This window comes from Symphalangus syndactylus, chromosome 4 (assembly GCF_028878055.3).
Source record: "Symphalangus syndactylus isolate Jambi chromosome 4, NHGRI_mSymSyn1-v2.1_pri, whole genome shotgun sequence".
In the NCBI taxonomy this organism is placed as follows: Eukaryota; Metazoa; Chordata; class Mammalia; order Primates; family Hylobatidae; genus Symphalangus; species Symphalangus syndactylus.
This window is the reverse complement of record NC_072426.2, coordinates 21,781,207-21,806,847: the sequence shown is the minus strand read 5'-3', so window position 1 is coordinate 21,806,847 and position 25,641 is coordinate 21,781,207. Positions and strand designations below refer to the sequence as shown.

Sequence of the window (25,641 nt, the reverse complement as noted above, 5' to 3'; positions counted from 1 at the left end):
GTGAGACTCCATCTCTAAAAAATAAAAAATTTTACGCTGTAGTACATACAATAATGGTGTATTGTATAATAATGTTATAGGTTTGATGAAATAAGGTATTTTGGAGAAATTTGCCCTTTGCTGTGATACTAGTTGCTAATATATATACGTGTGTGTGTGTGTCTTTTTTTTTTTGAGACGGCGTCTGGCTCTGTTGCCCAGAATAGAGTGCAGTGGCACAATCTCAGCTTACTGCAACCTCTGTCTCCCAGGTTCAAACAATTCTCATGCCTCAGCCACACGAGTAGCTGGGATTACAGGCATACGCCACCATGCCTGGCTAATTTTTGTATTTTTATTAGAGACCGGGTTTCACCATTTTGGCTAGACTGGTCATGAACTCCTGGCCTCAAGTGATTCCCCCATCTCTGCCACCGAAAGTGTTGGGATTACAGACGTGAGCCACCGCGCCTGGCCATTACTAAAATTTTAACTCAGTTTTTTCACTAGTCTTTTGTCTTTGCTTATGGTGGCTATTGCCGTGGGGAAAATATATTTCCTTGTGTCATCAGATATATCATTTTTCTTTTAAAGGCTTTTGAGTCTACTGTCTTTGTTCCTAATGATGTTAATTTAATAACTTACTTGGGACTGGGCACGGTGGCTCATGACAGTAATCCCAACACTTTGGGAGGCCTAAGCAGGCAGATCACTTGAGGTCAGTAGTTCGAGACCAGCCTGGCCAACGTGTTGAAACCTCATCTCTACTAAAAATAGAAAAATTAGCCAGGCATGGTAGTGGGCGCCTGTAGTCCCAGCTACTTGGGAGGCTGACGAAGGAGAATTGCTTGAGCTCAGGAGGCGGAGGTTGCAATGAGCTGAGATTGTGCCACTGCACTCCAGCCTGGGTGACAGAGCGAGACTCAGTCTCCAAACAAAAAACAAAACAAAAAAACCCACTTCTATTTGCTTTGTCTTATTAGATATATAAAATAGTTTCACAATAGTAATGCCCACATAATTACTAATAAAATGATTTTCAAATTATTTTGTTTCCTTGTTTTTGGTGACACTAGGAGGTATATGTATAGTCCCACTAGGAATATGTATTTAAATTAGTATATTTTTAAGTAATTTGAAATTGTTTATTTCTGTTTGGTATTCTACCAGCTGAATAGAGAGTTAGGTTTATTGTTTTATTTTTTTTTAATTTTGTTTTTTATAGTGAGGAATTGCATTTTATTCTAATTTTTATTTTTATTATGTAAATTTTTTGGATGGTTTCAGCATCACATCTCAAAAGACGTAATTTTCAGAGAAATCTAATTTTGTCTTGATTCCCTTTATTCTTTTTTCCCTATAAGTGACTTGTTTTAAAAATTATGTGGCTTAGCTTTTTATATATATATACGTAAGCATATACCACTTTTCTTGGAAAAACTATCCACACTGTTTGTTGACACCTTGATTTTTTTACTTGACAGTATGTTATATAGATCACTCTACAGCAAAGTATTTACAAATCTTTATCATCCTTTTTATTGTTATATAGTACTTCATTGGATGGATATACTGTAGATATTCAGTTTGTCCCTACTGATGAATAGAGATTTTTTCCCCCAGTCTTTTGCTATTATGTATAAGACTTTACTAAAACCTTGTGCATATATATTTTTTCATATCTGTGTAGTATATTTGTGGGATAGATTCCTAGAATTGAAGTTGCTATTTCAGAGGTGAAATTCACATGTAGTTTTGCTAGATACTGCCAAATTCCCCATCTATAGGTGTTAACATTAGTCATTCCCACTAGCAGTGTATATGACTCTATTTCCCTGTAATCTTGCAAAATATGTAGTCATACTTGAATTTTTGCTGATCTGAACATAGCACCTTCACATATTTCCTGTATTTACAGTGTAAGAATTTAAAGAACTTTTAACATTTACTTTTTTTTCCCTTTCTGGGTTTGTTTTTTCCTTCTGCAACAGCTCTATTTTGTCATAATTTGAGGAAATTTATTTTATTTATTTCTTTATCTGTTGAGACTGAGTCTCACTCTGTTGCCCAGGTTGGAGTGCATGGCACGATATCGGCTCACTGCAGCTTCTGCCTCCTAGATTCAAGTGATTCTCCTGCCTCAACCTCCTGAGTAGCTGGGATTACATGCGGACACCGCCAAACCAGCTAATTTTTGTATTTTAGTAGAGGTGGGGTTTCACCATGTTGTTAGGCTGGTCTTGAACTCCTGACCTCAAATGATCTGCCTACCTTGGCCTCCAAAAGTGCTAGGATTATAGGCGTGAGCCACTGTGCCTGTCCTGAGGAAATTACTGAATTTGATGTTTTTCTGTTAATACTATTAAGTTTTTCTTTATAAAGTTATTCATGCTGAAAAACTCTAAGGTTTTTCCCATTGCAGATTTTCCTAGCTTTTATTTTAGCATCTGGATTTCCTGAAGTGCTGCTTTTTAGGTGCTCTTTAGATAGACAAGAAAAAAGCAGAAAAAAAGGAGTGAACTTGGTAGATGAAAATAAGATGTGAGCAGGCACGGTGTCTTTTGCCTGTAATCCCAGCACCTTGGTAGGATGAAGCGGAAGGATCGTTCGAAGCCAGGAGTTTGAGATCAGCCTGGGCGACAAAATGAGACTCTACCAGAAATAAAAATAAAAAATAAAAGATGTTTTCTATCACTAACTTACATAGGGCATTGGTCTTCATGTACACATATGTAGCTTTCAGATTGCTTTTTTTTTTTTTTTTTGAGACAGAGTCTTGCTCTGTCCCTCAGGCCAGAGGGCAGTGGTGTGATCTCAGCTCACTGCAACCTCCACCTCCCAGGTTCAAGGGATTCTCCTGCCTCAGTCTCCTGAGTCACTGGGATTACAGGCGTGCGCCACCACGCCCAGCTAATTTTTTATATTTTTAGTAGAGACAGGGTTTCACCATGTGAGGCTGGTCTCGAACTGACCTCATGATCTGCCCGCCTCGGCCTCCCAAAGTGCTGGGATTACAGGCGTGAGCCACCATGCCTGGCCTGCTTTCAGATTTCTTATGATGTTTTGTAAAAGTATATGCTTTATTACATATTTTTTAAATGTAAATATTTATGTTTTAAAGTAAAACCTACAGGACACATTGATTTATTTAGTGAACTCTAAAGATCATTGTGATATGATAGTATCATCTATTTTAAGTATACATGGACCATCTCTTAACAGTTAGAAATTTTATATTGTGCCTTTTCCCTCTTAAATTCATATTTCTTCTGTTCAGTTTTCCTGCAGAATCTTAATATGATATACTTTTATGTAATTGAAAATCTTTTTATTATCCTATCACACTTTAATATATTTTTCACTGAAGATAAACTTCACTGAATCTTAACATTAAGTAAAACTCCTGCTACTAAAGTTTGTTTTTTTAAAAACTGAGTTATCATTATAATTATTAATGAACATTTGATCTAAAAAGTATTATTACAGATATTTATAATTATTAAATTTATTATGCAAAATAATATTGGAAATTTATCTTTTAAAATGGGGGAGGCTGATGGTTTCCCTTTTTACTCATTTAGTTCATCTATTCATGAATCTGTATTATCTGAATGAAACTTTCAGAACAATTTTACTCTTTCTTAAAAATCGACACGTAACAATTGTACATATTTATGGAGGGAAATTTCTTTTTAAACTTTTTTGTTAGATACAAGTGCTGAGAAATCCTGGTTACATTCTAAATAGATAAATAGGGAAGTAGTTTTGCTATAGTATTATCATACAGTTCTTTTTTTATTTGAGACAGAATCTCACTCTGTCTCCCAGGCTGGAGTACAGTGGGGCAATCTCGGCTCACTGCAGCCTCTTCCTCCTAGGGTCAAGCGATCCTCCTGCCTCAGCCTCCCAAGCAGCTGGGACTACAGGTGCCTGCCACCATGTCTGACTAATTTTTGTATTTTTAGTAGTTTTAGTGGTTTTGTCATGTTGGCCACCAGGCTGGTCTTGAACTCCTGACCTCAAGTGATCCACCCATCTTGGCCTCCCCAAGTGCTGGAATTACAGGCATGAGCCATCGTGCCTGGCCACAGTTCTTTCCTTTTGAGTTAAATGCCAAAAATTACATAGTAATCAAACATTTAAAAATTAAAAATAATTTGTAGTCCAGTCATTAGGTATTGGCCTTCCAGATTTTGAGAAATACACTAAAAAAGCTTTACCAAGATTTGAATAGCTAGTATACTTGTTACTTTTAGGTTTCTTTGTTTTGTTTTGTTTTAACCAAACACTCTCAGAAATAATTGGAAAAACTGAAATCTTGTTAATTTCTATATGCTTTTGCCAATACAGCCCTTTTTTTTTTTGAGACAGAGTCTCCTGGCCCCCAGGCAGGAGTGCAGTGGCATGATCTTGGCTCACTGCAACCTTCGCCTTCCCAGGTTCAAGCAATTCTCCTGCCTCAGCCTCCTGAGTAGTTGGGACTACAGGCGTGCGCCACCATGTCTGGCTAGTTTTTGTATTTTTAATAGAAACAAGGTTTCACCATGTTGGCCAGGCTGGTCTCGAACTCCAGACCTCAGGTGATCCGCCCACCTTGGCCTCCCAAAGTGCTGGGATTACAGCTGTGAGCCACCACGCCCTGCCAGATTGAGGATTTAAAAATTGATTACCATGACTAAAGCTACCATGCTTGATAATCCTTCAGAAGATCTTTGTGTGTCCCAGGGATATATACATATATCTACTTGGATTTTGAATAGCTTACAGGTAACGTATAGGTCTGTCAAGCTAAAGGAAGAAACTGAGGCAAAATTAATATAGTTAATAAGTTAATAGAGTAAAAATTAATATAGTGAGTTTATGTGAGCCACATTTGAGGACTGCAACCTGGGAGCATAGATTTAGGTTGTCCCACATGTATGCTTTAATTAGCAGCAGTTATGAGTGAGTTTTTTAAGGAAAAAAGAAGAGACTATTCCTAAGTTGTTTAACAAGAATTTACATTAAAATAGCTAACAGTAGATATTCATTGGCCATACTTTGTATCACAAATTCCTGGAACATGAAGATAATAGGGCCACAATGTGCAACTTGTGATAACTTTTTTTTTTTGAGATGGAGTCTCGCTCTTGCTACCCAGGCTGGAATGCAGTGGCGTGATCTCAGCTCACTGCAACTTCCGTCTCCTGGGTTCAAGCCATTCTCCTGCCTCAGCCTCCTGAGTAGCTGAGATTACAGGCATGCATCACCACACCCGGCAAATTTTTGTATTTTTAGTAAAGACGGGGTTTCACCATGTTGGTCAGGCTGGTCTCAAACTCCTGACCTGAGGTGATCCATCAGCCTCGACCTCCCAAAGTGCTGGGATTACAGGCGTGAGCTGCTCGGCCAACATTTTAGGTAATTTATCTGCTAGTCAGGAAACTACAGGCAAGAAAAAGCACAAAACACCTTTAAATAATTGCCTTTGGGCATAGGTCGGGGACTATGACTGAAGTCCCTTACTTATGTCTCTCTGGGCCTGATAAATTTCGCATATCTCACAGAGCTCAGACTGCTCTGAGCTATTTTTCTTTTCTCAGGTCCATATGGATCATTGGTTTAAACTATTATAGACTGGTTTCTCCATTTGAAAATGAGTGTGGAATTAGGAGAAATCCTTTATTTTAGTTCACAGTGTCTTCATACCTTTCCCCTTTTCTTTCACAGCATCTTCTCTTTGCCTTTGGGCTTCTGCAGTTTCACTGTGCTTCTTTTAAGGGATTTATATCTTTTGTTAGTTAAGAAAACATTTTAGTCATTATTTCTGTGGATTTTACCTTTCTACATTATTATTTCTAGACCTTCTAATAGACATAAAACCATCATTTAAAAAAAAAAAATCCCGTAACCTATATTTTATGTTTAAAAGCAAAAAAGGAAAAAAAAATGGCTAATGGAATGAAGAAGTATATCTCTGTACCATATTCTGAGTAATTTCTTTAGCTGTATCTTCCAATTTACTTTTCTCTTTAGCTCTATCTAAGCTGCTATTTAATCCATACATTGGATTTTTTTCTTTTTTTACTTTTTAAAAATTTCAGTGACATTTATCATTTATAGAACTGCTGTTGGTTCTCTTTCAAGGTTGTATTTTCGATAGTGTGTCTAATTTTTTACCGTTTCAGTTTCTTTGTTTTTCAGAATTTAAGTGCTTTTAACATACATATGTCTCTAACTTAATGGTTTCTATTAGTTTTTCTTATTATCTGATATTCTTCGGTGCTAAACTTCCTGAGTATCAGTACTTTCCTTAAATGACATGATGTGATAATTTTGGGTGGAAGATAACATTGATAATTTTTACATGTTTAGTATTCTCAATGAACTGTTCATTGATGCAGCAAATACATATTGAGGACAGTGTTCTAAGTGTTGGAGCAAAACAGACTTTTTTGTTCTTGTGGAACTTAAATTCTATTAACTTGCTATGCTTATTAGTTACTTAATGATTAATGTTATAAACAGGAGTTGTCACATTAAGGCTCTACCCTGAAGTCTATTGTCTGTTAGCTACAATGGTTTTTACATTTTTAAATGCTTGGAAGAAAGAATCAAATGAATTCTATTTCATGACATGTGAGCATAATATAAAACTTAAATCTGTGTCTGTAAGTAAAGTTTTCTTGGAAAACAGCCATGCTTATTTATAAATTGTCTATGGCCACTTTTGTGCTACAACAACAGATTTGAATATTTGGACAGAGTTGAGTAGATACAACAGAGACTATATGATCCAGAAAGCCTACAATACTTACTTTTAGCCCTTGGCAGAAAAAGTTTGCTGATCCCTGTATCAGTGTTTATTTTGTATAAATGTATTTCATAGATTGATATCTGGAGTCCCCCTTGAAGACTCCCAGTGAATGACTGAGACCCCAGAGAATACTGGATATATATCCTAGGATGAAGCATTGATGAAACCATTCCATAAACAAAGTGACTGTCACCCACACTTTGATTGTGTTGCCAGGACACAGGCAGATGTTTTTTGTTTTTGTTTTTGGGAGCGTGTGGGTTCTTCAACACTCTGGACAGTAATACCTGGCTTTATCATCTGCCCCACAGCATTGCTGCATAGTACCAGACTTAAGCTGTCCTTTCATGTTTTATGCCCTGGTGCATTTTTATGAATTAATATGTACTTCCCTTGCCTGAGCATTAGTCATAATCTCTGAAAAATTTAAGTGATACCATAGCAGAACTTTAGAGACAATCTTAGTATCTACTAATAGAGGAGAGGTTAAATTAAAATGTTTTTGGAACGCAATTGACTTAGTAACTGATACCACAGAAAGCAAAACCATAGGTAAAGGGGGACTACTATGTAGTATTTTTGGATAAGTCCTATGTTAACCAGTCAAGATAGCAAACTCTAGGCTTGCCAATAACTGTCCACTTTATAGAATTGTCATGAGATTTAGATGATGTAATTCACATAGTATATGACACTAGCAGTTTTCTGGAATAGCTACATTTTGTTATCATTAAATGCAGTGTTATTGAACCTTTGTAAACTGATGTTTCTTTGCAAATAATGTTTATAGTTGCAGGTCTGACATCAGTAAGGTCCATGTTTGTAATTGTTTTTCTAGTCATTTGGTCTCTTTTCGAACAAATGGATTCATCTGTTCACAGTAGTTCTCTTGATGCTGTGCTTGCATTACCTGGAAAACTGTCTTAGGCTGGGGTAGGGCGGTGGATTTAAAGTTTTAGGGACTTCCAGACTGAATATATCATCATGATTTTATTAATGGGAGTACTCTAATCTGTGAGATAATCAGCCATAAATTTTTAAAAACGTATTTACACCTTACTTCCTCCCAGTAATTTGATGTAGATTATCAGATTAGGAGCACAAATAAAATGATGGAAAATCAAAACAATTAGGAGGTGAGTAGATGTGCCAGGATTCTAAAATAATTTATATGTTGTATTTTAATTCAACAGTTGTCTCTGAATTTTCTGGGAACTGAAATTGTGTCCTGTAATTTTATAATTGTATGATAAAAGAATCTTTACAAATTTATTTTGCTCCTTTTGCCCATTATATACTGTGATCTCTCTAAAGTGATTGTTACTGATATGTTTATATTATTATTTGCGTCTATTGAAGTATAAAGTATCAATTTCTGCCTGTACAGAAACTTTGATACTAAGGCAAAAGTTCTTATACAAAAGCACAAGTTGAAATGACAGCCGATTGCCATATTTGGCTGTAGTGTTCTCCAGATAGCAGCAAGGCCTGATAAGCAGGGGAAATGCTTACTTTTTACTCTCTGGAGAAAGCTATCCTAAGATCCTCTACCCTAATTGTCTCAGTTTATCTTTGGAGAGATTTACATGAAAAGAAAGTAATATAATAAACCTCCATGTTCCTACAAATTTGCATTGTCTTTAGGAAAAAGAAGTAGGCAGTTGAATTATTTTCTTAAATCCACGCCAATGCTATCCACCATCATTCCCAATAGCTGTATGTTTTTACTACTTTTAAATGGTTTTCAAATAGTTGTTGATAGATTATCACATTGTAGCATTTTTGACTCATGTTTCTGATCTTTTTTTACAGTTAAATCGTCGATCTGAAATTGTTGCTAATAGCTCTGGTGAATTCATCTTGAAGACATATGTAAGACGAAACAAGTCTGAAAGTTTTAAAACTTTGAAAGGCAACCCAATTGGACTTAACATGTTGAGCAACAATAAGAAATTGAGGTATAGGCACTTCACCACACATTCCTACAGAAAAGATAAAGGAAGAGTTTGACACCAAAAACTTAGAAGTTAATAGGCCCAACCTGTACCTTTTCTTCTGAATTTGTCAATAGGGCCAAGAGGTAGCATGGTCCCAGTATGTGGATTCTTTGCTTTGAATCTTAGGAGAAGGATTGATTGCAGTGTCTCTTGTTTCTGAATGCAACATTGCAAGAAATACTTTGTTAGGGTGGGATCTCATGATTTTGCTTTTGTACATTTAGTAGAATCTCAGTCATAATATTTGAAGAAGCACAGTAGAGTGGTGTGGTCATGTCTCCTTTAGGAAATACTAATCAGGATTGTCTCAGTAGGGGACTTAAAAATTTCTTACTCCTCCTTTTTACAGTAGTGAACCACTGTTATTGTAGGATTGGGTATCAGTAGCAACTCAGAAATAGGGTTGAAAGTCACTTTTATTTCTGCTGTCTCAATTTATACATAGACAAATGAAGTACATAAAAGCTCAGTAACTTTCAAGTCGATGGCAAAATCAGAAATAGTATTTAGGACTCCTGATTTTTATTTTAGTATTCTGCTTTATTTTTTAAATTTTCTCAACCTCCACCTCCTGGGTTCAAGTGATTCTCTTGCTTCAGCCTCCCGAGTAGCTGGGATTACAGGTGCCCACCACCATGCCCGGCTAATTTTTGTATTTGTTATTAGAGACAGGGTTTCACCATGTTGGCTGGGCTGGTCTCGAACTCCTGACCTCAGGTGATCTGCTATTTTTAAAATTTTCTTTAATTGAATTGGAAACATTTGAAAGACAAATTCAGGAAATGGAAAATTCCCAAAAGACAATTGGGTTTATCCATAAATTTTTTGTTGTTGTTGGTAAAGGTTTTTGTGTGTTTGTTCAGATTTTAAAAGATTTCTTTTGTAAATGTGTATATAATTTTTCCGTGTTCAAGTTATTTTTTGTTTCTTGAATCTGCAGTGAAAATACGCAAAATACGTCATTATGTTCTGGAACTGTAGTTCATGGTAGACGTTTTCATCATGCTCATGCACAGATACCAGTAGTAAAAACAGCAGCCCAAAGGTAAGAATTCTAATTGTCTTTGGTTAGTATATACATGGCATCCTCTTCAATAGGTTTTCACTTTTTTTAACCATTTTTTTTCCTTTGTGAAACCTTACTGTTTTCACTGTCTGTAGAGAGATATATCTCTGAAATAATTCATGACATGAAATTATACTATTTTACATCTTTTGAGTAATCACATTCTGTAAATAGAGAATTTTTCACTAAGACCTATTCTATTGTATTATAATCCAGAGAATCTAAGATGATACTGACACTGATTTACAATGTTGACCTTAAAGTGTTTGACTGAGATATCTTCAGTTGGTAGTTTAGCTCTGAAGAGTAAAATTACAGTTAATACCATACTATCTTTATAAGGCTTATAAGAGTTCATAGCATCAAAACAAGTCACATTAGTTTTAAATGTTGGAGAAAATGTTATTTTGTAGTTTTAGTTAGATTTAGGAGTTCTCATTGATCTTGAAAGTAATGCTTGACTCGAAATAATGAAAGTAACATTTGGGGAACCTTTTTTGGAATGTTACATGACCTTTCAGTTGACTGAAATTCTTAGGCTAAAAGAGTTAAATAAATAATCTGTTTATTGCATTATAAACAGTTCCTTATAACCAGTAACATTTAAAGATTTGGCATATATTTTAGATGCTGTTCTTCATTTTTTAAAAATATAAAATCTAGACTGCTCCTCATTTAGAAGACGCATCCTGAACCTTGCTATATTTTTCTGTTTACATAGATATGCTATCAGGTCTTTTACTTAAAAATGTTAAGTAACCTCATACTTTATGATAAACCAACCTTTTTTTTGCCTTAAATATATTATTGTATCAAATAGTGTTCACATAAGATGCTTGAGAAACTTAAAAGGACAAATTACTGTGCAGACCAAAAATTGGCTTACTCTACTGCAAAGTACACAAACAAATCAAGCTCTCTGGCCTACATATGGCAAAAACATGAGAATAAACAATAAAAGGAGAGTAATTAGGGGAGAGAAAAAGAGTAGACACATTCTCATGCACTGATCATACTAATGGAAACCATTGCTGATAAAGGTGTCTTAATATTCTGCTAATGTAGTCTAAGTTTGAAATACTAATTTAAACCTTATAATCAATTTAGGTGATTCATTTACAACCAAAATCATTACATTATTTTTGCTTTTGAAGTTATCTGTTAGTTTGGAATTACTAGTGATCTATTCTCCATTCCTCATTTCCTCACTGGTAATGTTAAAAAAAAAACCGTTAAACAGTCTGGAAATTGGGTTGCGATTTGTTTTACTCTAGGTCTCAACACCTATAACATTTTGCATGTGTATTATTGCTCATTTACATAAAAGATTAGATTCAGTTAATATGAACTAGTATATACTGGTAAAATGTTTCTTTAAAAACAACAACCTGAGTTAATTTGTATTTAAGAAATAATCCTGATTGAAAAATTCTTAACGATTAGGGGCAGTAAAGAAAACTGTATAATCAAGTCAGCAGGACAGATTCTACTTACATTTGTCTTTTATTTATTCTGTAGAAGAATAAGCATTTCTTATTCCAACTGCAGTATGACTGTCACTAAAAAGATTTTGATGTTCAAAGACAAGTCATTTAGAGTTTTTCGGTTTTCTTCCTTCAAAAACATTGAATGATTTTATGCTACATACCAGGCATAGATGAGGTGCATAAAGATGAATATGATAAAATCCCTACCAGTAAAGTTCAAGTTTGATTGCAGTAGAGATTGATTAGGGTACAGAAAGACAAGTAAACAAATGATTACATGTATGGTTAGGGCAGCAGTAGAGATACACAAAATATGTAGTAAAACTACAGAGAAGGGAACAAGAATTTATAAAGGAAACATTTAAGGAGTTTTTGAGTTTACCAGGTAGAAGAGGAAACTGCATGCAGTAGGAATGACGTCTACAAAGGCACAAAGAAAGGCTTTAACTAAGATTTTTGCTTCCAGGGATTTAGCGCAATTGTTAGACTTCAGGTGAGGGTCAACACATTGGCTTTTACAGCTTCTCCTAAATTTTCTTATTTTCTGAAGTCTTTTTTTTTTTTTTTTTTTTTTTAGATTATAGAGATAGGGTTTTGCTCTGTTGCCCAGGCTGGAGTGTAGTGGCACAGTCATAGCTCACTGCAGCCTCAAACTTCTGGTCTCAAGCAATCCTCCCACTTCAGCCTCCTGAGTAGCTAAGACTGCAGGCATGCACCACCGCACCAGGCTAACTTTAAAAAAATTTTTTTTGGAGAGATGTGGTCTCGCTTTGTTACTTAGGCTGGTCTCCAGCTTCAAGCAGTACTGCCTCAGCACCGTAAAGTGCTGGGATTACAGGCCTGAGCCACTGCACCTGCCTCAAGTCTTATAATAATTTGAAATGAAAACAAATGCCATCCATGTGGTAATTCATACATAGTGTATTCTTGGGGTGAGTGGTATATCTTGTCTTTTAAGTAAATCAGACCTGCTAAAATCTGAGTAATTTGTAGTTCTTTAGTAATAATATGGGAACGAGTGCTTTACACCTTTTTATCTAAACAGAATGGTGAAGTTTGTTAAAATATCACATTAGATTAGCTAGTCTTTGGGACATAATTAAGATTCCAATCTATTTTCTTACTGCTATTCCAAATGTTAATTAAATTCATATTTAAAAGATAGATTGTTTATACACCAATAGTGATAGAGAAGTATGGAAAAAAAATGCAGAAATTTGAAAGTCTGTAGTTCATACCATCCCTGCCCCTAACTTCAATCAGACTTGTTGAAACAACACATTTTATGGGTTGATGTTTTACTTACACTTTCACTTTTTTTGACTTTTTATTAAGTATAAATAAAAAGACTTCTAGGAACCTTATAAGAATTACAAGAATTTCTTATAAGGTTCTTAGAAGTCTTTTTATCATCTTTATCTTTTAAGTCTTCCCTCCCCCTTAGGGGGAAGTGGATGTCTGTGAAAGCATATATAATTCATAAATAGGAATGTGGGTTCCTGGAATAAGTAATATTTAATTATTAGTGAAAAGCACCATTTTGAGAGGTTTTTTTGTGTTTGTTTGTTTGTTTGAGACTGAGTCTCACTCTACTGCCCATGCTGGAGTGCAGTGGCGTGATCTCCACTCACTGCAGCCTCCACCTCCTAGGTTTAAGCAATTCTCAGCCTCCTGAGTGGCTTAAATTACAGGCATGTGCCACCATACCCAGCTAATTTTTTTTTTTTTTTTTTGTATTTTTAGTAGAGATGCAGTGTCACTACGTTGGTCAGTCTGGTCTTGAACTCTTTACCTCAAATAATCCACCCACCTTGGCCTCCCAGAGTGCTGGGATTACAGGCTTGTGCCACCACACCTGGCCCATTTTGAGAGAATTTTTGAAGTTGTAAATGAGGTCATTGATACCAGAATTTATTAGTCTTTTTCCCTTCCTTTTCTTTTCTTTTTTTTTTTTTTTTAATTTTAAGGCCAAAGTTATAGTACTAATTGAAGGTAATTTTTCTTTTCTATATTGTGTGAAATAGTCCAACAAGAATGTAAGTTGACATTTTTACAAAGTCCTACGTTACTAATAATGACTTTTCCCTGTTTTTTATGTTTTATTTTAACATGTAAGCAACTCTAGGGCAGGACTTGATAAAAACACATATTGAAGGTACCTTAAGAATGCCATGACTTGTTAATCAGATACATTATAATGAATGCATTTTTTCTCAAGGATAAGAAAAATGAGCATTGGTGTGTGTCTTTGTGTATATATATATATATATATATATATATATATTTTTATTTTTACTGTTTTCCTTTTCCTAACTCCCTTGGCTTATTGGAAAGTATTATACCTAACCTGTTTCGTCTACCTCTGTTCTTCTATTTCCTTTCCTCTGTACAGGTGAGTATAAAAAACAACAGAGGCCGGGCGTGGTTGACTTAGACCTGTAATCCTAACACTTTGGGAGGGCAAAATAGGAGGATAGCCTGAGCCCAGGAGTTCGAGACCAGCCTTACCAACATGGCGAAACCTTGTCTCTATAAAAAAATACAAACATTAGCTAGGCATAGTGGTGCACACCTGTAGTCCCAGCTCCTCAAGGTGGGAGAATCACCTGAGCCTAGGGAAATCAAGGCTGCAGTGAGCTGTGATTGTGCCACTGCACTCCAGCCTGGGTGACAGAGCCGGACCCTGTCATCTCAAAAACAAAAACGAGAGTACTAAACTGTTCTTGTTTCTTAGGCACAGCAGTATAGAATTGGAAGTGGCTACATTAGGTATTAATGCCTAACTTTTGGTTTTCATTTTACTTTTTCTGGAAATACAGCTATATAAGAAACAAATACATAGGATAGGACAGACTAGATTTAAACTTTTATGTTTATATTTTGCCTCGCTTCTTTAATAGGCATGTGATTATATTCCCTTGTTTTTCTGTCATTTATCTAACATTTTATGTGTTATTTTTTAATAGCAAAGAGAAAATTTCAGATATATTAATGGACATTTATAATGATTCTTTTCCTTTTGAAAATTTTTTTAAAATTTGTATTTTTTTAATGTGTTCATGTAAAAACAAGTTACTATATATTTTTTTCTTCATTTGCTAGGATTAAATCGGTATTTTAGTTGCATATGCCACATGATAGGAGTATGAGAACTGATATAGGAATTTGGGGATTTTGTAAATTATGCTTTGCTTACAGTTAGTTGCAAATATTTTGTTCCTTTTATAATAAGGATAAATAATATTAGACATGAATCTCATTTTGTTCTAAATTGAGGGCTTATATAATTTCATTCTTGAGTAATTGATGTTAATAGCTTTTTGGAGTTTTCATGAACTATGGAGAAGGGTGGAACTTTTATACATTGGACTTGTGATAAGAAGCCATGATTTTAAATTATAGGCCTTTCCTTGTGTCCCAAATCATATACCATATTTAATCTAAGACTTTTGTGCAAAAGTTTCAGCCTTAAAAATTTTTTACTCCAAAGGAAATAATCATACCTGATATTAGGATCAGTCTGGAACCAATAAAAATTTTATAACTTCTAGGAAATGCTATTGTTTCTCGAAGACTATTTCTGTAACAGCAGTAGTCTCCTCCTTATTTGTGGTTTTGATTTAACCATTCCCTTATTAGTAGATACTGAGATTGTTTCTCAATTTGCTGTGATATCATTATTGAATTTTTCAGATATTGAGAATTATATTCAGGTGAGAGAAGTACATACTATTCATAAAAGTACAAAGGAGGTACCATGGCATTAAACATGAAAGGACAGGCTAACTCTTGTGCTATGTAGCAACACTCTCAGGCATATAATAAAACTAGATGTAGTATACAGAGCAAAAAACCCATGTGCTCACAGAAGCATTTGCTCGTCTTCTGGCAATGTAATCAGAAAGTGTGGTTGACACCCATTTTGTTTATGAAATGTTTTTACCAATGCTTCATTTTGGTATATTGGATTCGGTACTATCCTCAGTTTCAGGCACCCATTGGGGGTCTTGGAAAGGATCCTTAGAGAATAGCAGGGAATATTGAATTCTAACATATCTTCAAGTACTTGATTGTTAAAGACCTTTCAAGATTTTTTTATATTTTAGTGTATTCATCTTCCTGTTAAATATCTAAAAAGATTGTTTATTTTGTATATTGACAGAAATCGAAAAACAATTTAGACATGACTCAAAACATAGTATATTATATATATATAATGTATTTAAAACAAGTTGATCACATTATAGTTTTGCCTTAATGACTATAGTTACCACAACTACAGTGATATATCAACAATGAGGTCTTGCCTCTTACATTTTTTTTCTTTTTCATGTTTTAAGCAGTCTGGACCGAAAAGAAAGGTAAGCTTAATATTGAAGAAATTAGAGCATGGATGTAGTGGTAAAATATAAAAGTATTTATATGTTTTGAAAAATATTTGTTGAATTAGAGTTTACAATTAAAGCTTTTTTTAATTTTAAATTTTTAGTTGACATGTAATAATTGTACATATTTATGGGATACAGAGTAATATATCAATACAGGTATACAATATGTAATGATCAGATCAGGGTAATTAGTATATCCATCACCTCAAACATTTTTTGTTTCTTTGTGTTGTCAGCATTCAAAGTCCCTTTTTCTGGCTTTTTGAAAACATAAAATAAATTATAGTTAACCATATTCACCCTATAGTGCCACAGAAAGTGAGAACTCATTTTTCCTGTCTAGCTGTAATTTTGTATTTATGAACCCACCTCTCTCCATCCTCTCCTCCCCGACCCTTCCCAGCCTATCGTTTCTACAGTTCTACTCTCTATAATAAAAGGAAACTTGTTGACAGTACAACATGGTATTTGGCTTATATAGGTGGTATTTGAGGCTCATTCTGAATGTACATTTTTCTATGAGTGGTTATATATATTTATGCTAATAAGTGACTACTTTCTTTTAAAATAGAATATTTCAGTGCTTTAGTAAAATTGCTTTCAGTTACATCATCAAAATCTTTGTCATTATATTTTAGTGATAATACTCTTGTTTTTATGCTTTAATAGACTGGGGGAAGGGGAGGGAAATGTATTAGAACACCTTAAGCTTAGAGTTAAAACTTTAAACATCAAGTGTCTTCTCTTCTGACTGAAAAGTTTGTAAGAGGATTTTGTGATCAGTCTTCTATCATTATTTGTTCTCTTTGTAAGAACACTGGCAGACACATGTTGTTCTTTTAGAGGATATTTGAATGGTATAAATGGCATGGAAAAGTGTTTAAGAAAACACACACATTTCTTTGAACATTTCAAAGTAAAATGATCATAATTGTTCTAAAGTGGGTATCCATAAGAGTAGCTTCTCTGGACTGAGCATGGTGGCTTACGCCTATAATCTTAGTACTTTGGGAGGCCAAAGCGGGAATATCTCTTGAGCCCAGGAGTTCCAGACTAGCCTGGGCAACATAGGGAGGCCCCATCTCTACAAAAAAATAAAATAATTGGCCTGGTGTAGGTAGTAAGACAGTAAACAAACTGGAAAGTCCAGCTATTTTTAATTTCCAACCAAACGTTGAATCAGTTAAAAAAAAAAAGGAGTCTGTAGTGCCTTTCAAATGCCTGAATTTTGGCATTTGTACATCAGCTGATGGATTAGTATTTTGAATTGCTATGTGATGGCTCTGCATGGGCATGGTGGCCAGCGCTTCAGTTTTGACCCCATTACCATCCTTGGTGATGACATGGACAGCAGTGTTTCTACAGTTGTTTGAAATGGTAAATATGTTTTTGGTTACATGCTGCCTTTTAGGCATATGCTTTTATTCATTCCAAGTATTTATCGAACCTACTGTTACAGGCATAAAGATACAGTGATGAACAAAGCAGACAAGATCCCCACAGTCGTGTAGTTTACATTCTTATGGGACAAAGACTAATACTGAACAAGTAAAACATGAAATAATAATTTCCATGTAGAGAAGTGTAATGGGTTGATGTGATAGACTGACAGTATGATTTCTTTAAATTACATATTCAGGGAAACTCTTTACTATGAAGCTAACATTTAACTAAAGACTAAATGGGGAATTGGCAGTGCCACGGTCATAAGAATGGCTTTTCCAGATAGAGAAGAGGTTGTGCTAAGTTACTAATCCAGGAATGAGTTTGGCATGTCAAAGAACAGAAAAGAGGGGCCACTAAGGCTGGAGCTTAGAGAGCAAAGGAGACAATGTTATGAGATGGGTTTGGAGAGACTGGCTGGGACCTAGGTCATAAAAGGCTTTGTAAGGTGATAAAAGGCTTTGTAAGGTGATCTGAAGCATCTGGATTGTATATTAGTGCGATAGAAGCTTTCAGAGCATTTAAGGTAGGGAAGTATTGTTACCTGATAAGTATTTGAGATTTTTAAACAGTCTTTTGCATGTGATTTATAATTTGGCATAAACAGAAGTTTAAATCAGTGGCAATTCAGTTAGAGAGGCAAGTTCCTCTCTAAATAGAGGTGTGTTGCAAAGGAAAATCAATAATAGTCTGTAAGTACTCAAAACTATCTCAGCAAGGTCTAGGAGTTGGAGAGGTAGAAAGACAGAGGTAAAACCAATCTTTTTGGCAGGGGAGGTAGGGATTGGGAGGGTTAAGGTGGAAAAATAAAAAGATTTTGAAGGTCTCGTCCCATTAGGGATATAATATAATTTGCTTGAGGAAATCATTTGAATCTTGGTAAGTGTAATAAGCATTGAGAGGGAAGGTAACTATATTCATTTGTTAAATTCAGTAAGGAAGCAAAAGAGTATGTTGTGCAATGTTGTATAAAAATAGAAAAGAGGAAACAAAATGAAATAATAAACATAAATAGAAATATAAAAAGTAATAGAGTAAAATGAAAAGAAAACAAGTCCTATCAGCAGTTATAATAACTGTAGTCAGTATATTTAATAAAAGACATGCTGATTTGATTAAACCCAGCTATACTACATTGTTTACAAGCATCATACTAAAATAACAATGTGAAAGTAAGTTCAGAGCCACAAGAGATGCAAACAAAAAGAAAACATGAGTGGAATTTTAATAACAAGGAAGATGGAGTTAAGGATTAAAAGCAGTAGACAGGATAAAGGAGCACATTTTGTAATAGGCACGGTTTATGGGAACATAACAAGTAAATGTAAAGCCTCCCCTAAAATAGTTAAAATTCAAGAAATTCAACATGGTAAAACCCTGCCTCTACTAAAAATACAAAAATTAGCCAGGTGTGGTGGCATGCGCCTGTAATCCCAGCTACTCGGGAGGTTGAGACATGAGAATTGCTTGAACCCGGGAGGCGAAGGTTGCAGTACGCCAAGATAGTGCCACTGCACTCCAGCCTGGGTGACAGAGCAAGGCGCCATCTCAAAAAAACGAAAACAATAGAATACAATTGTGGGAGACTTCAATATATCTTGAAAATTAAACTGGTTTATCAGTTAAATAGGAATAATGAATTTTAACTGTAAAGTAATAAAACTTGATTCATTTTCATAGAAATTTATGTATTTGGCCATCTTTTATAATAATGGAAACATTAATAAAAAGAGCTATCATTAAAGCAAGGCAAACAACAATAACAAAAAGAGAAATGGTGTCCAGATCCTGGTTTCTAAGTACCACTCTCCACTAAAAGGAATTTGGAGAAATGGCTGATTCTGGGATTGCGATAGGTAAGACACAGAATGAGTATGGTATCAGAAACCTAGAAAATGTTGAAAAAATTAAGAGTGCCCACTTCAGAAGCACCTGTACTAAAATTGGAACAATAGAGATGATTAGCATGGATGACACACGAATTAGTAAAGCATTTCATATTCTTGTAAACTGTATGTATGTTTTATCACAGTAAAAAAGAAAAAAAAAAACACCAAAAGGATGTAGTTACATCAAAGGGAAACAGGAGCCAACTAAAAGAGCTCCCAAATGCCCAAACTGATAACAATTGGATTATAACAGACCGAGGGACACTCCATGAAATACCTGTGGAGTTCTCTTCTAAATACTGAAAAACACAAGAGAGGAAACTAAGGAGACATAATGACTTAATGCATTGTATCATAGATTGGATCCTGGAACAAAAATGGTGTGTTAGTAAATAGCTGGTAAATTTCTTTTTTTTTTTTTTTTCTTTTTCTTTGAGACAGTCTGGCTCTGTCGCCTAGGCTAGAGGGCAATGGTGCAACCTTGGCTCACTGCAACCTCCGCCTCCCAGGTTCAAGCGATTCTTGTACCTCAGCCTCCTGAGTAGCTGGGATTACAGGCACGCACCACCATGCCTGGCTGATTTTTGTATTTTTAGTAGAGACGGTGTTTCACCGTGTTGGCGAGTCTGTCCTTGAACTCGTGGCCTCAAGTGATCTGCCAGATTTTTGTATTTTTAGTAGAGATGATGTTTCACCATGTTGGCCAGTCTGGCCGCGAACTCCTGGCCTCAAGTGATCTGCCGGCCTTGGCTTCCCAAAGTGTTGGAATTATAGGCGTGAGCCACCTTCCCAGCCGGTAAATTTCTAAGGCTAGAGTTTAGTTTGTAATAGCGTACCAGTGTTGGTTTCTTTTTTGACATGTGTGATGGCAATATTAAGGTGTTGACATTAAGGTAAGATATATAAGGGTATTCTGAATTGTCTTTGTAACTTTTCTGCAAATCTAAAATTATTTCAAACTTAGTTTACTACAAAAAATAGACTTTTACCACTGAGGCTTATCGAACTTTTAATGAACAGAGCATTCTGATGTTATTTAAGCAATTCAGGATAGAGAAATAAATGCTCTCTAGCTCATTTTAAACAGCTTGTAAAAATCTTGGGTTCATGAAATGGGACCTCTGAAGCTACACAAACACAAACCCTAAGAAGCAAAAATTCTACCCACCTACACAGGAAGACAGCAGATGACAGTAGAGCTTCTCTGCCTCTGGTTGGTTAGGGGTAGAAAAGAAATAGCCACTTGGAGATTAAATCCTAGGCTTGATTTTCAACGAGTTTGGAGTTTGAAATTTATACTTGCAAGAGTAATGGAATCCTCAAATTAAGAAATTAATGTAAATGCTGGCCAGGTGCGGTGTCTCATGCCTGTAATCTCAGCACTTTGGGAGGCCGAGGCAGGCAGATCACTTGAGGCCAGGAGTTTGAGGCCAGCCTGGCTGACATGGTGAAACACCGTCTCTACTAAAAATACAAAAATTAGCGCAGCATGGTGGCGCACATGTGTAATCCCAGCTACTCAGGAGGCTGAGGCACGGGAATCGCTTGAACCCGGGAGGCAGAGGTTGCAGTGAGCCAAGATCGCGCATGCCACTGTACTGCAGCCTGGTGACAGAGCCAGACTCTGTCTCAAAAAAAGAAAGAAATTAATGTAAATTTTCATTTTAGATCATCTAGCAAAAAGTTTTTAAAACTGAATTTTGGAGAAAATAATATATGGCTAGGTAGTTTATCAAACATTTTTATCTTGAAATGTTTATATTCTTGTATTTAAGATACTCTATTTCTTTATTATAATTTTTAAAAAACAGAACTTTAATTTGCCCTGCTTTTATAGGAAAAAATATAGCAAATATTGAAAGCAGTGGCCATAAATTCTGGAAATACAGGGAAGTATACACATTAGTTTAATGTTACAATACTTGGTAAGATTGTGGCTATCATATGATGTATTCGGCATGTTGTCCGTCATTAGCAAAGGATGGCTCAGTACACAGGTTCAAATTGTAAGAGCACTGCATTAATATAACAGTTTCATCAATCTCTATACGTGCATGTATGATATACTGTCTCAGATGATTTATGTCAATTGTTTTTACTAAATCTAGGTAAACCTGGATTTGGAAATAAGACTATATTATATTCTCTTTAGTGTGAAGGTGTATGGAATTTGAAAATATGCATTATATTTTAATCCCAAGTTAGGAACTAAAAACCTACCTTCTTTCTTATAAGACTGTTACTACTACATCTCAGGCAAATTGTCATTTTCATAATGCATATCTTCACAAATTTCAAATTTTTCAGGGTGGAAACTGCCCAGTTGTACCAGATGTTGCTCTGCTCGATATTGGTGCAATTTGCTGGGATTCAGATTCTGGCATTGCTATTTAATAATTGTGTGACCATGGACAAGTTGATTAACGTCATTGCATTTCAATTTTTTCATGTATAAAGTATTAATAATATGTCATATAAGGTTATTGTGAGGATTAAAGGAATTAATAAATACAAAGCACACATGGCACATGATGCTATTTTCTGACTGCTATTATAAGTACACTACTATCAGCTGGGCACGGTGGCTCACACCTGTAATCCCAGCACTTTGGGAGGCTGACACAGGCGGATCACGAGGTCAGGAGATCAAGACCATCCTGGCTAACACGGTGAAACCCCGTCTCTACTAAAAATACAAAAAATTAGCTGGGTGTGGTGGTGGGTGCCTGTAGTCCCAGCTACTCGGGAGGCTGAGGCAGGAGAATGGCATGAACCCGGGAGGCGGAGCTTGCAGTAAGCTGAGGTCATGCCACTGCACTCCAGCCTGGGCGACAGAGTGAGACTCCCGTCTTAAAAAAAAAAAAAAAAAAAAAGTAAGTACACTACTATCTCCACCCATATTATTTTTTCTTTTGTTATTTTCATATTTTGTTTTCACTTCAAGTGCTTTGACTTTTTGTAATATAAGAATATGAAATTCTTGCAGGAAAATTTCTTTGGAATTTTTGAGTAAAATGATTTTAATGAAATGAAAGCTATGATTTACATTACTAGATTACCAGTGTGAATAGAATTACAAATAGCCTCTTTTATTTTTATGTGGTTTATTTAGAGTAGGAAAGTAGCTATTGTAGCTCCCTGGTCTATTGCACTTTTTGCGGTTCCCCTTCTGTAATGCTTTTATCCTACAATTAGCTATAAGGTTTTTGCTTTTTCCCCCCAAAATTAGTGTTTGTGTTTAAATAGATACAGTATTTGGATGTAGTATTTAGATGTAGTACTTAGTTACTAAGGATTATGTTTAAAATCCTTGATATATTGTATGTACGTGAAGTTTAAGAGAGGAATTTAATACTTTACAACAAACATACTTATAGCCCCTGACATAATGTAATCATACTACAAGACCAAGTACTTGTTCCATGATTGCTGGTCTTGTACGTAATGTTTTTTGTTCCGATTTTGGAATTGTCCTCAAGACAATCTCGTTCAACATTTATTCCTTTATTTATTAATTTGTTTTTAAACAACTAAAAAACACAGTAAAATTTTACAAATTGAGTTTCATTTATTGGTATAGTTTTGTTATTTTATAGTATCACTTTTTATATGGCAAAGAAACTATGGTTTGCTTTTAATAGGCTTATTGTAAGTATGCCATTAACTTTTTCATTTTGAAAACTGTATTTCCGGTTAGAATAAAACTATATAAATTTCTTTTTTAGGAAAGAATACCCACCTCATGTCCCAAAAGTTGAAATTAATCCTGTAAGGTTGAGTCGGCTCCAAGGTGTTGGTAAGTGTGCAGTTTTATTACACCTGTGAAGGATTTCAAATTGCTGTATGAAAAGTACAATGGAGATACAATGCTGGCTTTAGAATATTCCCAGGTATAATAGATATATATGCAGAAAACCATTTTTTTGTAACTGATTTGAGAATTTCTGTAATGGTAACCTGATACTTGGAACAGTTGCACAGTTAGGTGATTACAGTTTGAAATCTTTTGATTATTTTAGCATTTTTGTTATGTTACAAATTTGCAAATAGTGTAACTGTAGTTGAGCTATAGCTTTGAAATTGAGTTTTATTGAACTATATTATAATGTTGTATTATGTAGTTGTGTTTCCACTTACTGGTTTTGCTCCTAAAATTTAGAATACATTAGGGAAACACTCAATTAAAAAGAGACCACACCTGCTAAAACTGTGTTAATAGTAGATACTGGAAAATCATTGTGAGTAAATATTTATATTCATATTGAAATATTTTTCAATATAATGGTTATTAATCCAAAAAATAAAATGAGGGCAAATAGCATTTATAAAAAATATATCATCATAAAATCACTTTTCATTATCTAGAATAGTGATTTTAATGTGTGTCCATCTTGTTTTTCTGAGGCCTTTGCTTGTTTAAATAGCTCTGATGGCTCTTAGTTCCAAACTAGAATCATTTTTAAAAGCTAGGTTTTTCTGATAGCTTAGAATGTGCTTTTAAAAAACACCCACAGTTTTTTTTTTCTACTTTGGGTGAAAATCTTTTGTGCATATGTTGAACATTTCTCTATTTTATAAAGAATATTCCAAACATTTCATCCTTTCTTAATAATGGACAGTCTTTACAGATGTGAACTATTATACTTTACATACTAAGCATAGTTATGCTTACTAAGTTTATTAAGTTTAGTAATAGTGACTACTCTCTTCAATATTTATTCTGTTAAATGTTTATTGAGCTCTTACTCTGCTATATGCTGAGTCCAGTGCTTTGCATTCATTATTTACTTTTATCCTAGCTTTCTGTTCAAGATCCCTATAAGCTAAAAAACTTCTTCAAGGACATAGAGCTTGTAAATGACAGAGCTGGTGTTGGAACCCATGTCTTTTGATGCCAAATCCCACACTCCTAAACACTGTACATTATTATATTCTTGCTCTGTCACAAAGAAGGTTACTTCTAATCCTCAGAACTGTACAAAAGGTATTATTTTTATTTTAACAAATGCATTTCTGGCCTGTTACGGTGGCTCACGCCTATAATCCCAGCACTTTACGATGTCGACCCAGGCAATCACCTGAGGTCAGGAGTTCGAGACCAGCCTGGCCAACATGGCAAAACCCCATCACTACTGGAAAAAAAAATACAAAAATTAGCTGGGCATGATGGCGCATACCTATAATCCCAGATACTCGGAAGGCTGAGACACAAGAATCGCTTGAACCCAGGAGGCAGAGGTTGCAGTGAGCCGAGATCGCACCACTGCGCTCCAGCCTGGGTGACAGAGGGAGACTCGGTCTCAAAAGTAAAAAAAAAAAAAGCATTTCAAAGATGTTAAGTGATTTGGCCCACTAATAATGGTTTTAGATGCCAATCAGCCAGGCTTGTTACAAATAATTTTTAAAGTTTATTCAACAGCATTCATTAAGTAAACAAGCATACTCAAAAGAAAAAAGAGCATGCTTATTTACCATTCTTTTAACTTGGGTTTTGTTTGTTTGTTTGTTTGTTGTTGTTTTTTGAGATGGAGTCTCACTCTGTATCCCAGGCTGGAAGGCAGTGGTGTGATATCAGCTCACTGCAACCTCTGCCTCCCGGGTTCAAATAATTCTCTGCCTCAGCATCCCGAGTAGCTGGGATTACAGGCGCCCGCCACCAAGCCCAGCTAATTTTTGTATTGTTAATAGAGATGAAGTTTCACCATGTTGGCCAGACTGGTCTCAAACTCCTGACCTTGTGATCCACCCACCTCGGCCTCCCAAAGTGCTGGGATTACACGCATCAGCCACTGCTCCCGGCCCTTAACCTGTTATTTTGAAATAATTTTAGACTTAGAGAAAATTTGCAAATTTAATACAGAGACATACATGTTTATTTTTTCACACAGCTTCCCTTAATGTTAGTATTTTATAATCCTCGTATACTTATCAAAACTAAGAAATTGGTATAAGATTCTTAACTAAGCTGTAGAACTTATTTAGATTTCACCAGCTTTTCACTAATATCCTTTTTCTGTTTCAAGATTCATTCTGTGATCCCACATAGCATTTGTCATGTTCTCTTAGTTTCCTTAATGATTTTGAAGACTAGTCAGTTGCTTTGTATAATGCCTCTCAATTTGGTGATGATGTCGTCTTAGGATTAGATTAAGGCTATGCATTTGGGGCAAGACTTCCACAGAAACGATGTTGTGGCATTCTCAGTGCATCATTTTAGGGGTTACATGATGTTGAATATGTCTTAGGATTGGTAGTGTTAACCGTGATCATTTGGTTAAGATACTCTCTGCTGGGTTTTTTCACTGTAAAATTACTATTTTTCCCTTGGTACTTAATAAAGATTTTAGAAGAGATATACTCTGAAACTGTGCAAATATCCTGTTTTTCTTCAAACTTTCACCCACTGATTTTAGCATCCATTGGTGGGTCTTGCTGGCATCAGTTACTGCTTAATGATTGTCTAATGGTGATTTTCTGTTTTCTTCATTTCTTTTACATTTATTGATTGGAAATCTTCTGTAGGGAAGATCTGTACCTTCCTGATATATTTATTGATGATTATTAATTATTTATACCTGTGGACTCATTATTAATAA

At 35.2% G+C, this 25,641-nt stretch overlaps 1 protein-coding gene and 1 pseudogene across 12 annotated transcripts in view; both read left to right on the top strand.

Moving 5' to 3' along the window:
* Positions 1-25,641, top strand: part of SENP6 (SUMO specific peptidase 6) — a 115,211-nt gene that overhangs the window by 23,564 nt on the left and 66,006 nt on the right. For 6 of the 12 annotated variants that reach the window (XM_055274224.2, XM_055274220.2, XM_055274225.2 and 3 more), the window contains 4 exons: positions 8,588-8,733; positions 9,713-9,817; positions 15,666-15,686; positions 22,771-22,841. In XM_055274224.2, coding sequence (XP_055130199.1) covers positions 8,588-8,733; positions 9,713-9,817; positions 15,666-15,686; positions 22,771-22,841 — 343 coding nt within the window. The remainder of the gene's footprint in view (positions 1-8,587; positions 8,734-9,712; positions 9,818-15,665; positions 15,687-22,770; positions 22,842-25,641) is intronic. The other 6 variants (XM_055274227.2, XM_055274223.2, XM_063637862.1 and 3 more) reach the window with 2 other exon arrangements.
* Positions 19,070-19,161, top strand: LOC129481414 (uncharacterized; annotated as a pseudogene).